This window comes from Nuphar pumila, chromosome 12 (assembly GCF_984573655.1).
Source record: "Nuphar pumila chromosome 12, dmNupPumi1.hap1.1, whole genome shotgun sequence".
In the NCBI taxonomy this organism is placed as follows: domain Eukaryota; kingdom Viridiplantae; phylum Streptophyta; class Magnoliopsida; order Nymphaeales; family Nymphaeaceae; genus Nuphar; species Nuphar pumila.
In genome coordinates, this window is record NC_143260.1 from 60,104,162 (window position 1) to 60,122,112 (window position 17,951).

The window sequence follows — 17,951 nt, forward strand, 5'->3', positions numbered from 1 at the left end:
ATTTAATAGGGACATGCAAACAAAAGAAAACTTTGATAAAAATTTAATAAGTTACTCATGCATGTGCATTGATATCATGCATATTTACTCTTGTGCATTAGTTCATGCAATTTTACTTGTTTATTTCCCTGTTAGCTATTGTCAATGCATGATATTTAATCTTGAATGTCTAAATAGCTATTGAGTTGTGAGATTATTATGGTTATGTTCCTCAAAAAATGTTGCATGAATTTGATTTATGTTTTTTTTTCCTATTTAGATCTTTAGAGAAATTCGTACGCAGGATCTTTGATTCTAACCTTGTGTCCTTTATGTTTTTTTTTTCACAGGCCCTGAAGCCCAGTGATGAGGACGTCTGCTATATGGGGCTTACGAGGCTGCGTGACTACTTTTTGATATTTTCTTTGGGACAGTGTGACTCCATTATTATTGATATTTATTTGATTATATTTTTAAACTTTAATTATTGATGAATAAAGTTAATTTGTTGATTATTGGGTTAATGTAAGATCCCTTGTGGTATGGATTGTATTATGTCTTTAAGGCCCCGGATCTCTGGGTATGGTTTCCGCAATTGTTTTAAAAAATATATTTTTCACTTTTCAACGAGGATGAGTTGGAGTCCTTCCAGAAGCTACTCAGGGAGGTTCAAGAGTCCCTTTTGTGGGAAAAGCTACATGGCAAGTCAAAGATTTGAAGAGCAAAATATTCGTAAGGGCAATAGAAAGAAAGATTTGTTTCCAACATAAGAAACCTCCAAGGAGCTGACTGGGCTAAAAGTAGTTGAATTTGCTGCATCTCCTCAAGTAACTGAGAATGAACAACCTGCTGAGTCAAAAGAAGTTGCTGCAACTAAGAGGGTACATCATCATTCTCTAAACCCATCCCACTCACCATACCACTAGATCTAAGGTAGAACCCATGAACATCTCCAACTTCTTTTTTAAGGTTAGATCAGTATTCTTTATGTGTCAACTATTTGCAATAGTGACATTTCAGATCATTCATGTCACCTCTACATGCACCAATTGATGCTGGCCCCATACCTACATGTCCCATAAACCATCTACTAGCTGTCATAATCGATTTTCCTGAGAGAGAAATGTCTAAAGACTTCATCTTAGTCTCGTCAACAACAAGCTCAGAAAGTGCATGAGTGAGAGTAGACGAGGTGGTTCTGTGAAGCATTGCACTCCTGACATTATCCTTGTCTGTGCATAGGGCCATAAGAAGCTCAATCACGTTTCCTCTCTTAGCCTTTCTATCTATTTCTATGCAGGTTCTAAAGTCTATTCAAGTGCATCCCATATTCACTGCATCTCGGCATAGAAGCCTAGCATAGATTTGTTTTCTTGTCTAAGAGATCTAAATGCTTGTACCAACTGGTATTGTCTATACTAATTTTCTTGCTTATATAATTTTTCAATAAAGAACTATGCATCCTTGGCTTTTTGAAACTTAGCAAGATTAATTGCAATCCCATGCTCCATGAACTGAGAAGCCACAATCTCACCTTAGTATTGTTCATCCTCTATTCTTGTATTTGCTTGCCATAATTTCCACCCCAATCTTAGGTCTCTTGCTTGTCCTATAAAAAAGTCTCTAAGACCTCTTCCTTCAATAGTTGCCATCATGAGTCCAACCCAAGAGTTGTAATTGGTGCCATCTAGCCTAATTGGTCCATGCTTTTTTATTTCTACTCTTTTCAAAAGAAATTATCCAAGAACACAGCAATCAAAGCAAGAAAACTACTGCTAACAAACTAATTTCAACAAAAAGCAGTGCAGCAAACAAGTTCCACAATAATCGCCAGAAAGCAACCCAAGTTCTAGCTTACTGTCCACTAGAACTCAACCAAAAACTCGTCATATATTTCAAAATATCTACTAACTTTGGGCAAACCCTAGTTTCCCCATCAAAAATGACCAAATTGGAGTGAAATCCAGGCCTCAAAACTCAAAATCCTGGACAGAATTGACAGATATTCAAATCTGTCCAGAAAAACTCATCCAAGACCAGAAAATAAGAAAATCTGTGGAAATTTTAATATTTAACCAAATCATATGATACTTAAATCAAAATTTTTCTAAAACCATTATCTGTTGAATCCCCAACTCAAAACAAGTGAAATAAACCATCACAGATCAGGTGTCACCTCAAATGCTGATGTCAGCCTGGTTCCACCAATCATAAGGTCAAACTTGCAAAATTGACGGCTAATATACTCAATCACTATGTCACAGGGATTCGGCCAACCAGATGCCGCACCTGCGTCGATGCGACGCGGGTGCGGCACCCGGTGCGGTCAACCCGACCTTGGGTGCGGTCAACGCACCCAGGGTTATTTTTGTCCAGTTTTTAGACTAAAAAAAAATTCCCCGATGAAAAGGGTTGCGAAGAGGAGGATTAGGGCAAAATTTTTTTTGCCCTAATCCTCCCTTCCTCTCCTCCTGAAGCCGGACCCCGACGCCACCGCTGACCGCTCCGCCGGACCTCTCCAGGTATGCCCCCGACTCCCTCTGCTCTCCTCCTCTCCTCTCCGTCTTCTCTCTCTCCCTCTTAGAATGTCGAGGAGGGGCCCGACGTCGTCGTGGCTGCGAGCGGTGCTAATTTGCCACGAGGTGCTTGGGTGCTCGGCTTCTCAACATGTCCATTGTGCACATGGTTGTGTGCACGGCTTGTGCTTCTTGGGTCTCTGTGTTTGCTTTCCCTTTGCCGCAGCGGAATCGTGTCCCTACTCGGTGCTAACAACTCAACTGCAAGGTTCCTTGTGCAACTTGGCAAAGGGCTCGGACATGTGGTTTGGCAGGCCACACTGCAGCGTGCTGTTGTTGTTGGTTCTCTTGCCGCTATGTGGGCTTTCGGATGTTCGGTATGTGTCGGCTCAGGTGGGGAGCCGAAACGGCTCTCCTTCCTGTACTGCTATTTTCAATGTCGGAATCAGCAGATGACGCTTCGCAGTTGCGCGGCCTTCGGTCCAGTGCTGCGATGTTTACGAGGGATGCTACCTGGTTGATCCTAAAAATTATATATATATATATATATATATATATATATATATAAACCCAAAATCTTTTAAGATCACTACTTTGTTCTCGGAAACAAGGGGCATTCACAATATCAATGAATCCAAATCATCATTGGAACAGTTAAATACATTAGAGTTAAAGATTAAAGATCAAGGAACTAACATTCAATGCTTAGGATTTAATATCATGCTGACATTTCTTGAAACCTGTCAGTGAATGACATTGTTTGTTCTTGAACTGAAGCTGCACACAGTTCAAGCCAACATGTAGGATATGTGCGTGTGCTCTGAAATGAAATGGGGATCTTCGAAACACGAGCTTAGATTAACAAGGGCAAGTGTCAAGAATGACACTAAAGCATAACCCTTAAAAAGGGTATAACTGGAAAGAAAATAAAAATAAAAATGTATTCTTTATTGATATGAAAAACCAATTGCTTAAGAAGCATTAGAATTAAATACAAAAGGGGCTGCACCCCTTTGTATACACAGCTGAAGGAGGACCCAATAGAGCTGTTGGACACAGTCCAACAGCTCTATTTAGAGCTGTTGGAATGTGTCAGTCCAACAGCTCTATTGCTAGTCAAGTCTGGACAGGACTTGACTAGCAAGTCATTCTAGTTCAAACTGAACTAGATGACATAAAGACAAAAAATAAAAATAAAGGAAAAAAATTACAGAAAAGAAAGAAATGAAAAATGTATTTATATATATATAATAATATAATATTATTATATATACATATATGTACAGTTTTACATTTTAACACTCCCCCTCAAACTTACGGTACAATGAGCGAAAGTTTGTCTAAGAGAAAGTGAAATCGAGGAGCAGCGAGAGGCTTTGTAAAGAAGTCTGCTAACTGATATTCTGAAGTGACATATGGCAGATCAATTATCCCGTGTAGATATTCCTCTCTGACGTAGTGACAATCCATTTCGATGTGTTTGGTGCGTTCGTGGAATGTTCTGTTACTGGCAATGTAGATCGCACTTTTGTTGTCACAACACATTTGTGAAGCCTTTGTTGCTTCAGCTCCCATGTCAGCAAGCAGTCGTCGGAGCCAAACTACTTCCATGGTCGTGGTTGCCATGGCTCTGTATTCAACTTCGGTGGATGAGAGAGATACCTTCTGCTGCTTTTTACACCTCCACGAGATTAATGATTCCCCTAAAAAGACACAAAAGCCAGTGGTTGAGTGTCTGTTATTGGGATCACCTCCCCAATCAGCATCAGTATATGCAATTAAATCAAGAAAAGAGGAGGAAGATAAGAAAAGTCCTCGTGAAATAGAGGACTTGATGTATCTGATAATACGCATGACTGCTCCCATATGAACAGAAGTAGGAGCATGTTGAAATTGACTTGTTGTATGAACAACATGTGCTATATCTGGTCGGGTAATGGATAGATAGGAAAGTGCCCCGACAAACTGTCTGTAAGGAGTAGGGTCTGCAAGAAGTTCTCCATCATCAATCTTCATTTTAACATTAACAACTTCTGGAGTATCAACTTTCTTATCATCAGTAATATCAGACCTGAAAACAATATCAAAAGCAAATTTAGTCTGAGATAATAAATATCCTCTAGGAGAATAAGCAACTTCAATGCCTAAAAAATATCTCAACAAACCCAAATCAGTCATTTCAAAATGAGATTTAAGAAGTGTTTTGATTGTTTCAACTCCCTGTTTATTGCTTCCGGTGATGATCATATCATCCACATAGAGAAGAAGCACAATGATCCCTGCATCAGAATTCTTAATAAACAAAGCAGTGTCAGTTAAACAGAATTGAAAACCAATATCAATCATAACACGACTAAACCTATCATACCAAGCTTTTGGTGCTTGTTTAAGTCTATAAAGAGCTTTTTCTAAGCGAAGGACTTTACCCTTAGGAATACTTAGACCAGGAGGGGGTTCCATATATACTTCTTCAACTAGCTTTCCATTTAAAAAAGCATTTTTGACATCCATTTGAAAAATAGACCATTTTTTTATAGAAGCTAAGGCAATTAAGGTTCGGACAGTAGTCATACGAGCCACCGGAGCAAAGGTTTCTTCATAATCAATCCCATATTCTTGGGCATAACCTTTGGCTACTAAACGGGCTTTATATCTTTCAAGAGTACCATCACTCTTGGTTTTAATTTTATAAACTCATCGACATCCTATAGTTTTCTTCCCTGGAGGAAGATCTTGAATATTCTATGTAGAAGCCTTTTCAAGTGCATCTAATTCAGCTTTCATGGCTTCTATCTATTTGATATCATTTTTTGCTTGAAAATATGTGGATGGTTCTTCATATGAGTGAATTAAGATGTGCGATGCCATGTAATTTAAGATAATTTTGAAAATCTGTGGATAAAAACTCTCCCCCTGAATCTGTGCGAAAAATAGTAATATCATTTTGAAACTTGTTTTTAACCATATTATGAAAAGTTTGAAAGTATGAAAATACTTCAGACTTATGTTTGAGAAAGTACATCCACGTATGTCGGGAGAAATCATCGACAAAAATAACATAGTAAACAAATCCTCCTTTAGAAATTACTGGTGCAGGACCCCAAACATCCGAGTGTATTAATTCAAGTGGTCTTGAAGAGAAAAAGGTTCTGTTCTGAAATGGTAATCTTTTCATTTTGCCGAGAATACAATCTTTACAATCAAATGATTCAGAGTTACAAAATTTCCCTAGATTTGGAAAATGTTGGATTTTGGCTATATGTGGGTGACCAAGTCTCTTATGCCACAGTTCCAACTCTATTTTTTGAATATTATAACAAAAAGCTTTCTTCGGCATTTCCAAAAAATCCATGTAATAGAGTCCTTCTCTATGGCCTTCCCCAATCAGCTTGCCTGACTGACGATCCTGTACCCAACAACCATGAGAAGAAAAATAAATATTACACCCATAATCAGAAATTTGAGATATAGATAAAAGATTTAAATTTAATTTGGGAACATATCTAATTTCTGGAATAAAAAATTTTTTTGTTTTATAAATTTTTTCAAAATTTTCTATTCCTTCTATTTCAAGAGAAGTCCCATCAGCAGTAAAGACCTTTGACACACTTGTTTTATTTTTAACACATTTGGATAGACTTTGATTATTTGGGGTCATATGAAAAGATGCACCAGAGTCAAGAAGCCAAGAAATTTTACCTAGATCAGAAAAAGATGAGGCTGCTGCGCCGGTTGAAGCTTCAGATGAGGAAGAGGCACCTTTGATGAGAGGCTGAAGAATCTCCATTAGTTGGGCCAGGGAAACTGGTGCATCCTGATCTTTAGGCTCTGATCCAGCAATTGCAGCTCTTTTTTCTCTCAGCTCCTTAAGTTTGGGACATTGTGGCCTGTAGTGTCCCGGTTCATGACAATGATGACAAATAACTTTCTTCTTATCATAGTCACCATTTTGTCGGTTAAAGTGAGGAGGCCTATATGATCGAACATGATTCCCTGGTCTAGACACGGCTAAAACGGAATCATCTTCAATTTTTAAAGAACCTTTCCGGAGACGATTTTCTTCCATTGTTAACTCTTCAATAGTTTCAACAATAGAAGGAATTTTTCCCCGGTGAAGTAGGGTCAATTTAGTGGTTTCAAATTTCGGCCTTAATCCAGTGATAAACTGGTAAAAATGTTCAGCATCGAGTTGTTTCTGACGAAGCTCGATGTCTTCGGCACAATGCCACTTTGGTTCAAAAAGGGAAAGTTCTTCCCAAAGTTCGGACAACCCATTGTAATATTCACGAATAGTTTTGTCTCCTTGTGTCATCATTCGAACTTTTTCTTGGAGGTTGCACACGTGTGCAATATCTTTAAGGGAATACATATTCTTAAGGTATTCCCATGCCTTATCGGCATGATCAAATTTGGCAAGACTTGAGCATTTTTTAATGTCAACGCTATTGATAAGCCATGACATTATCTTCGCATGAGATATTCTCCATTCTTTCCATTTCTTCTCGTAGGAGACAATAGCCTTGATTTTCTCTTCTTCCGATAGAAGGACCTCTTTATCTCCCTCTTTTTTAGTAAGAGATAGCTTAGGTTTCGAATCGGAACCATCCACAATCCCCCATAAGCCTTTTCCCCATATATGGTGCTTCATGATTGAAGCCCATGTTACATAGTTCGTATCGCTTAATTTCATAGGCATGATGGTGACTTTATCATTGTCATCCATCGATTACAATGAGAGAAAGAATAGGGATAGAAGAGAAACAAGAAGGAAAATGAAAAAGAAAGAAAAGAAAACAATACAACAAGATGTGAAATCTTCTCCAATGAAGTGATAAAACACTTCTCTTCAAGTGGCAAACACTTTTGCAAACGGGCACGGAAACCGAGGCAGCTTTTCTTCAAGATTTAGTACTTCCGCGGCTCTGATACCATGAAATGAAATGGAGATCTTCGAAACACGAGCTTAGATTAACAAGGGAAAGTGTCTAGAATGACACTAAAGCATAACCCTTAAAAAGGGTATAACTGGAAAGAAAATAAAAATGTATTCTTTATTGATATGAAAAACCAATTGCTTAAGAAGCATTGGAATTAAATACAAGAGGGGCTGCACCCCTTTATATACACAGCTGAAAGAGGACTCAATAGAGCTGTTGGAATGTGTCAGTCCAACAGCTCTATTAAGAGTTGTTGGACTGTGTCAGTCCAACAGCTCTATTGCTAGTCAAGTCTGGACAGGACTTGACTAGCAAGTCATTCTAGTTCAAACTGAACTAGATGACATAAAGACAAAAAATAAAAATAAAGGAAAAAAATTACAGAAAAGAAAGAAATGAAAAATGTATTTATATATATATATAATAATATAATATTATTATATATACATATATGTACAGTTTTACATTTTAACATGCTCATGCGTGGAGTTGGAATGCTTATATGTGTGGAAGAGGGGGGAAATGTTCTGTAACTTATTGTGGTTTATTAAAGAAATACTAGTTCATTTATGCTCATCCATTGTAGATATCTGTTTACGTTATCAATCCCATCATTGCTGCTTTCATCTGTATAGAATGAAACATTTTATACAAATCCTATTTCACATTATATCTATAGTTCAGGTATTGTGCCCTCATGCCCTTTTCTCTTCAGTCTGTTTCTCTTCCTTTCCTTCTTTAGATCATTTTATGAATATCTGAGCTCATGTAAGAAATTAGAACATTAAATATAATTACACGATACAACCAAAATCTTCATGTAAAATTCCATCATGTCAAAGACTAGAAATAAGTTAATTTGTCAGAAAGAAAGCAGATAGTTACCAATTAGTCCAGATGCTGCAACATGAGGATCAGCTAAAAATACATCATATGGCTGGACCATTTTCAACTTTCCATTTTTTCTTCTCCAAATATCAAGATTCTTTTGAAATGAGCATGCAGCTTTTGCACACAAATAGGGCAGCAAAGCAGGAGGTATGCTGCTGGTCTTATCACCATCAAGTTGCTTAGGAAGTCCAGTCCTATGATCCACACATAAATGGTAACTTAAACCAGAATCAGAAGCAACCGAAGCAATGTCAACAGCCATTGTCAAGGGCACATCCCAGTAGGTTCCAGCCTTATCAACAGAAAGCCTAGGCCATGTCATCTCAAGCAATAAATTGTGTAGCGGAAACTGCATTTAGCCAAACAATTATGTCCTGTTCAAGCAGCAATGTTCACAACGAATTGTTCCGGTAAAAAATGCAACATGTAAAAACATACAGGTGCCCGAAAGGAGCATCTCCTACACCCTCGTGCATATAAGATTTTACACGAAGCATCTCAAAATTATCGATTCAGCATTGACCAACAAAGGACAAAATTTGGAGATAAGTTCATAAGAGCAAATGAGATATATCATGTATTTATAGTCAAGGTACTCAAACTATAAAATAAAGTATAAATGTTACAGTTCTCCAGAAGCAACAGAATAGAGCTAGTTGGCACAACCTTGAATTGAGAGAACCATCGTGTAATGGATAAACCAACAATTACTGGCAAATTGGCGTCTTCTTCTCAGCGAAGCAGGGGCTCTCACTCTCTCCATTACAAGTAAAAATTGAACAGATTATTTCTTTTTATTAACAAGATTTTAAAAAATGAACAGATTATTTATTTTTATTAACAAGATTTTAAAAATTGAACAGATCATTTCTTTTTATTAATTTTTTATTAACAAGATTTTAACTTTAGCAAATGTTTATAGGATTTTAGTTTTTTATTTTTTATCTCAACGAAAATTTTAATCTCAATCTTATGTATAAACCCATTTTTTTATCAAAGCCTGGCTGCATATTTTTATATACATAATAAATATAAATATATGTATGAAAAATAAAAAATTGACGGATACATTAATAGTACATCAACTTTGCAAGAAAACAAGAACAATCAACTTGCCTTGTGATGGAAAAGTGCCTTATTCCGTCGACCTTTTTTGTCATTGTGTATTTCTGAGCTCAAAAGAAATGAACTACTTGGTGTAATCAAGAAATCTGAACAAAAGCTGAGGGCATATAGTGATTTATCACTTAGGTGTTTCCATATTTTTTGATGTCCAAAGGGTTCCATAGGATTTTGTGCTGCTTCCTCTTTCACAACAGAAAATAGTTTCTGTAAATTTAACTGGCCTAAAATAGTGGCAAGCCTGCATAAGTAAACAATCTTTTGAGTAACTTCAATCTGAAACAAAATAAATTAATAATACGCTTTGCAATAATGAATCCTACATGCCATAAAAAGGAAACTCAAATTGGGATATTTAATAAAAAAAATCATCTGTACATAAAGCTGAATTGGACATCCAAATGTGTGAGCAATGAAAAAGTACTATAAATTGTAAGTGACCATGCCTGAGACAATGTGTGTGTGTGTTAGAGAGAGAGAGAGAGAGGTGTCCACCACCATTGATGAAGCATGGAAATGCACTCAATTTTTCACCAATATTTTTTTATTTTAAAAATTATGACCATACGTATGCGTTCTATGCAATCAAATTAGTAGGGATCGGCTTTTGAATCATCTGATTCTGACATGTAAGTAGGTTTTCTAAGGGTTGAAAATCAACGGCCCACAATTTTTTAAATTCAAAATGTTATAAAAACATATTTTTTCATTGAAAAAACACAAACCAAGGGCCGATTCTTGGCAAAGCTGAACACATCCATGTGAGATTTCTTGGAGATCTGTCCCTACACAACACACAAGAAGAAAAAAAACACAAAGAGAAAGCTCACTGTAACTGGGTGACGTCTTTTGATATATATATATATATATATATATATATATATATATATATATATATGTGTGTGTGTGTGTGTGTGTGTGTGTGTGTGTGGCTGTTACATGCCCCTCTCTCACACGTTTTGACATAATGCATATCGGGTTTGGAAATGGATCCAAAACCCGTGTATATTCTAACACACACCCTCAAATTGAGCGTGGTCGATGACCATGGACAATTTAGATTTCAGAGTCCAGTGATGACGGACTGTAAGAGCCTTGGTAAAAAGATCAACCATCTGGTCCTCGCATCGAATAAAGACTGGTTGAATTTCTTTGGCTTCGACATTTTCCTGAACAAAATGTTGATCAATCTCTACATGTTTCATCTTACCATGTTGAACTGGATTAGTAGAGATAGCTACCACACTTCTATTATCATAATAGAACAAAGAGCTGGATATATGTTGATGCAAGCTTAACAATACTTGTTTAACCCATACAACTTCCGCAGTAACAACAGCCATAGCCTAATATTCTGCCTCTGTACTTGAGCGGGCAATAGTTTTCTATTTTCGATTAGCCCAAAAGGCTAGGTGTGTTCCCAAATAAACAATATAACCAGTCACTGAACGCCTTGTAAGAGGATCATGGGCCCAATCTGCATCAAAATAGGCTAAAACCTTAATGGAGACACGAGGGCTCACCGAAGAAGGTGAAAGATATATGAAGCCATCTGAAAGACTGCCCTTAATATATCTAAGAATCCTCTTCACCGCTTCCATATGATGCATATGAGGCTTATGCATAAATTGAGAAACTTGATTTACTGAAAAAGCCAAATCTAGAAGCGTGAGGTCAAGTATTGTAAGGCACCAACAATGCTTCAATATTTTTCAGGTTCGGGAAAATCAACATCATATGAAAGACTATTATCCAACTGAGTTGGAATAGCCATGGGAGTGAGTATTATACTTTTGCTGTGAAAGAATAAGACAGTTTGATTGTTGATCCACCTGCACACCCAAGAAGAATCGAAGAGGGCCCAGATCTTTTATGTGAAATCTACTATGAAGATTGATTTTAGTTGACTAATCTATGCATGATTGCTGCATGTGATGACTATATCATCCATATAAACCACAACGATTGTGATCACAAATTTGTCATGATGCACAAACAAGTAGTAGTCACAATGATTGCACTCAAAACCAAGAGAATGAACAACATTGCCAAATATATCAAACAGTGCTCGTTGTTGAAGCTTGGTTTGAGAAAAGAAAAAAGTCTTTTCACGATTAGCCCTAATCACCCTTAAGTAGTGATTAGGGTCAATAAAGTAAATTACAAAAAGTGCCATTAAAAGTTAAAATATAAACAAAACCACCCGATAACTTTTTTGATTTCCAATAAACCCCTCACGATAATAACTCTCAACACTCCCCCTCAAGCTGGAGCATAGATGTCAATCATGCTCAGCTTGTTACAACACTTTGAGAATTCTGCGATAGGAAGAGGTTTGGTAAAAACATCTGCTACTTGATCTTCCGAAGAAACATGAACAATTGATATATTTCCCATTTGAACCATATCCCGAATATAATGGCAATCTATCTCAATATGCTTAGTCCTCTCATGAAATACAGGATTATTAGCAATATCGTGGCTGCCTTGTTATCACACATCATCTTCATAGGCAGAGAAACCTTTATACCCAATCCGGTAAGCATAGATTTTATCCAAATCATTTCAGCAGCAGTTTGTGCCATACCCCTATATTTTGACTCAGCACTTGATCTTGCTACTAGGGCTTGTTTCTTGCTTCTCCATGAAACTAAGTTGCCACCAACAAAAACACAAAATCCTGTAGTAGATTTCCTATCATCAACCGACCCTGCATAATCAGCATCAGTATACGCAACCAAATCAAGATTTGCCCCTTTTGTAAACAATAGACCTTTTCCTGGAGATGTCTTCAAGTATTTAAGAACCATCATAGCTGCCTCCCAATGAACTTTTCTTGGTTTATCCATGAATTGATTCAACTTGCCAACAGCAAATGATATGTCAAGCCTAGTTACAGTAACATAGAGGAGTTTACCAATGAGAGTCCTATAGGACTTGCTATCAACTGCCTCAGATTGCTCGTCATACAAGAGTAGTTTAGGATTCATGGGAATAGTGGTTGGTTTTGCACCAAGCATCCCTGTCTCCTGTAAAAGATCAAGCACATATTTTCTCTGAGAAAGAACCATGCATTCTCTATTTCTTGCTACTTCGATTCCCAAGAAGTACCTGAGAGGACCCAGATCCTTTGTAATAAAGTATTTCTGCAGATATGCCTTGGTGCTTGAAATCTCCTGCTCATTATCTCCAGTTAAAATTATATCATCAATATAAACAACCATAATCACAAAACCTTTAGAGCTATTCTTTATGAACAAAGAATGGTCTGATGGTGACCTCTGAAAACCAAATTTAGACATCACCTCAAACAATTTGTGAAACCATGCACGCGGGCTTTGCTTTAGGCCATATATTGCCTTTTTTAGTTTGCACACTTTGCCACACTCCCCCTGTCGTTCAAAGTCAGGCGGTTGTTGCATGTAGACCGTCTCAGATAGATCCGCATATAGAAAAGCATTCTTCACATCAAGCTGAGTCATACTCCACCCATGATGAACAGCCACAGAAATAACTAAGCGTATAGTGCCCATTCTAACAACGGGAGAGAAAGTCTCAAAGAAGTCCACCCCATATGTTTGGGTGTAGCCTTTGGCAACTAGACGAGCTTTGTGTCTCTCCAGAGTACCATCAAAATGGTATTTAATAGTGTACACCCACTTACAACCAACAATGTCTGCATCAAAAGGAGGATCGACAAGCTCCCAAGTCCCTTGAGAAATCAAGGCGTCCATTTCTTCTTGCATTGCTTGTTTCCATTGAGGATCTAATAAAGCCTGTTGATGATTGATAGGCCTGAAGATGACAGATAAAGCATATAGAAAGTTTTGCATGCTCTTTCCAATCTTGTCTGTGGACATAAACTTTGAAATTGGGTGCAGAGTACACTGACGCGTGCCTTTCCTCAGGGCTATGGGCAAATCATTTTCAGTCTCAGGATCTGCTCTACGATCATCAGGATAAGCAATAGAATCATCAACATGATCAGGATCACTGACTGCAGGAGAAGAAGGTGATAAAGGGCCACGAGAGGAGGCTTGACGGCGAGTATACACCAATGGAGGATCATGGAACCAAGTTCAAGAGGGATCAGAACATAATGAAGGCAACAAAGGAACTTACTCCAAAGGAATGTGAGGAATGGGTAAGGGAAACGATTTGGACATATCAGGATTCACACGAGACGCGCACGACGAGAAGTAAGGAATGGTTTCAAAGAATGTAGCATCCGCACTGATATACTCTTTACGAGCAATGGGGTCAAGACATTTGTACCCTTTTTGGTTTTTTGGATACCCAAGGAAGACACACTTAGTTGCCTGTGTAGCTAGTTTGTCCCTAGTAGGTCCAAGTTTTTGCACAAAACAAACACAACCAAATACCTTAGGAGCAACTTTGAACAAAGAACAATCAGGATAAAGTTGTCTGATAGGAATTTGGTCATTAAGAGCAGTAGAAGGCATTCTGTTAATAAGGTAACAGGAAGTAAGAAGGGCATCTCCCAAAAAAAAAGCTGGCATGTTTGTTTGAATCATAAGGGTTCGAGTTACTTCCAAAAGGTGTCGATTTTTTCTTTCAACTATCCCATTTTGGTGGGACGTATAGGCACATGAAAATTGAGGGCAAATCCCATTATCCCAATAAAATTGTAATAGTTTGCTAGATTTGAATTCAAGAGCATTATCAGTGCGAACAATTTTAACAATGAAACCAAATTGAGTCTTTATTTCAAGAATAAAAGATTGGAGAATACACAGGACTTCAGATCTCTCCTTTATTAAAAAGACCCAAGACACTCTAGAGTAATCATCAACAATGACAAGGTAATACTTGGACTGAAACCTATTAGGAACCCGACTAGGCCCCCAAACATCAACATGAATTAGATCAAAAGGACTTTGACTAGAACAACTCTGACTTAAAGAAAAGGAACTACGATGATGCTTGCTCAACTGACATGTTTCACACTGAAAGGACGTTGTAAGAGAGACCTGTGGAATGACTCTTCGAAGCTTAGAGAGAGAAGGATGACTCAATCTGAGATGCCATTGGTAGGAATTAGAACTCGATTTCACACACGAAGTTGCTACTCCAACTGGTTGTGTAAGATAGTAAACACCTCCCTCCTCATGGCCTCCACTAATCTTCTTCCCAGACAGCAAATCCTGAAATACACAAGAACCCGGGTCAAATATAACTCGACAATTTAGTTCTTTTGTAAGCTGGCTTACGGATAATAAATTCTTAGGAAACTGTGGAGCATGGAGAACATGTTGAATTCGTAATGTAGGGGTAAGATGCACATCTCCTTGCCCCACCATTGGGGATAATCTACCATCTGCCAATTTAACATGACGAGGGAAAGATGTATGAACCAATGTAGAGAAACTATGTGAATCTCCACAAAAGTGTCGAGAGGCGCCAGAATCAATAATCCATATCTTACGCCATCATCCACCTGAGTACCTGCAGAGCATGCCACATCAGTCACTACAGTAGAGGCAGACACAGATGCAGAACTCTGAGAAAAAAGTTGATCATATTTTGCACGACTGAGAGTAATTGTATTGATTGAAGTAGGCACATGTTCAGTGATGGAAGAGACAACCTGAATTGTTGCTTTGGGGAACGATAATGAGCTCTAAGGGTGACTTTTAGGGTTCTTATCCCAACAACGATCCTCAAGGTGCCCCTGCTTGCCACAATATGTACACTGAAGCCTGCTACGACCTCCACTGCCTCTTCCACGACCTCTGCCTCTGGAAGAACTAGGTAAACCATGCCCTCATCCACCAGTGACGACAAGAGCTGAAGTCTGAGAGTCCCCATGAGGCGGAAGAAGGGTAATAACAAGACGGCTTAACCGGTTCTAGGCATCAGCTAGAGTAGGAATCTCAGAGCCAGTAAGCATTTGCACCTTAGCTACTGAGTAATCAAGAGATAATCCTGATAGAAAACGAGCCACCATAGTCTGCTCCTGATGAGTTTTATGATTAGTGCAGCAGGGAGGATGAACAGAGTTGAGCCTTTCATAGGCTGATTTAACTGATGCATAATATTGGGAAAGATTCTGATCACTCTGCTGCAGCTGAAATATCTCTTGCACAACTTGCAAAATTCTACTGACATTTTTGTCTTGAGAGTACGTGTCATGTAATGAATCTCACATCTCCTTTGCAGTAGAATAGTAAATTAAGCCGTATGCAATATGTGGCTGAACACTGTTCATAATCCAAGACATAACAATGTCATTATCTTCCTGCCATGTGGCATATTTCTCAGTTTTCTCCGTTGGTTCCTTTTCTAACAAAATATGTTTTCGACGATGTCCTGACACAGACATCATAAAAGTCCTCGACCATCTTTCATAATTATTGTCGTCCAACTTTACAGACGACCCATAAGAGAAGGGATTGGCAAAAGCTTTGTACTCTGCAAACACTTCAGACCTTTGTTCACCATCACTGGACTTTATTTCAGCCATGGTATTCACCGCTGACAGTAGCTAGCCAATGAGGAGGATAATAATAATAACCAGAAAGTATTCACGAGCAATCTGATAGTAAAGACCCAGATTCCAGCTGAAATAAAATCCTTGTCTTGCAATATATATATATATATATATATATATATATATATATATATATATATATATATATCACAGACGCCACCAACAAGATAATAAATCTGATCACCACTATAAAATTTAATTCCAGATGACGAAAATTGATTTCAGATCTGAACTTCAACAAAAATTAATCAGATCTGATTAAATCTGATTCCAACGACAGCAAGCACTACAGATTTAACGCCTACCACATCAACACGACTTTGATATGAGCAAATCTGATTCCAACGCCAACAAGCATTACAGATTTAACGCCTACCACATCAACACAACTCTGATACGAGCAACAGTAAGTCAGTCACAACATTCAGATCTGATCCAACATCAACGCTCCACGCTACATGACATCCAGTTACTGCACAATCTCAGGTCTGCTCCACCCAATCACAGAATGATTGTTGATCTGATGCAACACGATTATGATGCCAGATCTGCTCCACGCAATCTCCACATGATGGTAGATCTGATGCACCACGATCCATCAATATTACTGAGGCGTCATCAACAAGGAACAAAAGAGGAACCCATGATCTAGGGCGTCTGATCAGATCTGCATATTATGCAGAACTAGTCAGATCCCAGGTCGTGAGATTGAGGAAAGAACCTAAGGTTCGATCAAAAGAAAGATCGAACAGACTGGATATAGGCTAGAAGGAGAGAGGAAGAAAGAAAGAAACTATGATAAAGAGGGAAGAAAGAAATTCAGCCTAGGCGTCAGATTCTCCCAAGAACGAGAGGCCCTGATACCATGTTGAAGCTTGGTTTGAGAAAAGAAAAAAGTCTTTTCACGATTAGCCCTAATCACCCTTAAGTAGTGATTAGGGTCAATAAAGAAAATTATAAAAAGGCCATTAAAAGTTAAAATATAAACAAGACCACCTGATAACTTTTCTTATTTCCAATAAACCCCTCACGATAATAACTCTCAACACTCGTGAAGCTTGTTTTAAGCCACATATAGCCTTTTTCAGTCTAAGAAAAATATTTTGAGCGTCTCTCCCAAGATAGACAGGTGGATGCTCCATATATACTTCTTTACACAAATCACCATGGAATAATGCATTTTTAACATCTAAGTAGAATAAATCTTATCCATTAGATACGGCAAAAGATAAAACAATACGAATCGTTCCCATGCGAACAACTGGACTAAAAGTTTCATCCAAATCGAGTCCATGTTCCTAAGTATATCATTTAGCTACTAACCTGGCTTTAAAGCGCTCGATGCTACCATCAAATTTGCGTTTAATTTTGTACACCCAACAACAACTTACCACGTTTTTATTTACTGGTCAAGGAACTATTTCACATGTATTGCACTCATGAAAAACTGCTATTTCTTCATTCATAGCATCCGTCCATCATAAATGACAACTAGCTTCAACAAAGGACTGTGGCTCTTGAAAATCATCAAGTGATGCAGCATATACTTGAAAGTCCAAAGAAAATGACCCATAACTAACCCATTTATAAGGAGGATGCCAAATCCTACTGGACATGCGAGTAGGGTGAGGTTGCTGCTGAACGAAACCAACGAGTAGGGTGAGGTTGCTGCTGAACGAAACCAATGTTTGCTACATTATTTAATGGCTGAAATGGGAAACTGCTAGTAGACTAATTGGAGGTGTTGTTGTCAACCAATGAGGGAGGATATACAGTCGGATCAGCAGTGGAAGTAGTGGGCTGAATGGGTTCGGCAGTTGATTTGCTATATTTTTCAGGCTGCTGTCCACCTTTTCTGCTGTAAACCTGTTTAAAATTTTGAAAACGCGGTTGTTGTTCATGTGATGGCAGAGTATTATCAGCAACAACTTTGTCAGTGGTGATTTCGGATGATGCAGCCCCATAAACATCTTCATTAAAAACAACATGATGGGA

The 17,951-nt window shown here is 38.1% G+C and overlaps 1 protein-coding gene across 1 annotated transcript in view; it reads right to left on the reverse strand.

Annotated features, from left to right (window-relative positions):
* Positions 1 to 17,951, reverse strand: part of PDE320 (pigment defective 320) — a 43,085-nt gene that overhangs the window by 19,707 nt on the left and 5,427 nt on the right. Inside the window, exons 2-3 of the mRNA XM_089982160.1 lie at positions 9,440 to 9,686; positions 8,318 to 8,672 (exon numbers count right to left, since the gene is read on the reverse strand). Coding sequence (XP_089838286.1) covers positions 8,318 to 8,672; positions 9,440 to 9,686 — 602 coding nt within the window. The remainder of the gene's footprint in view (positions 1 to 8,317; positions 8,673 to 9,439; positions 9,687 to 17,951) is intronic.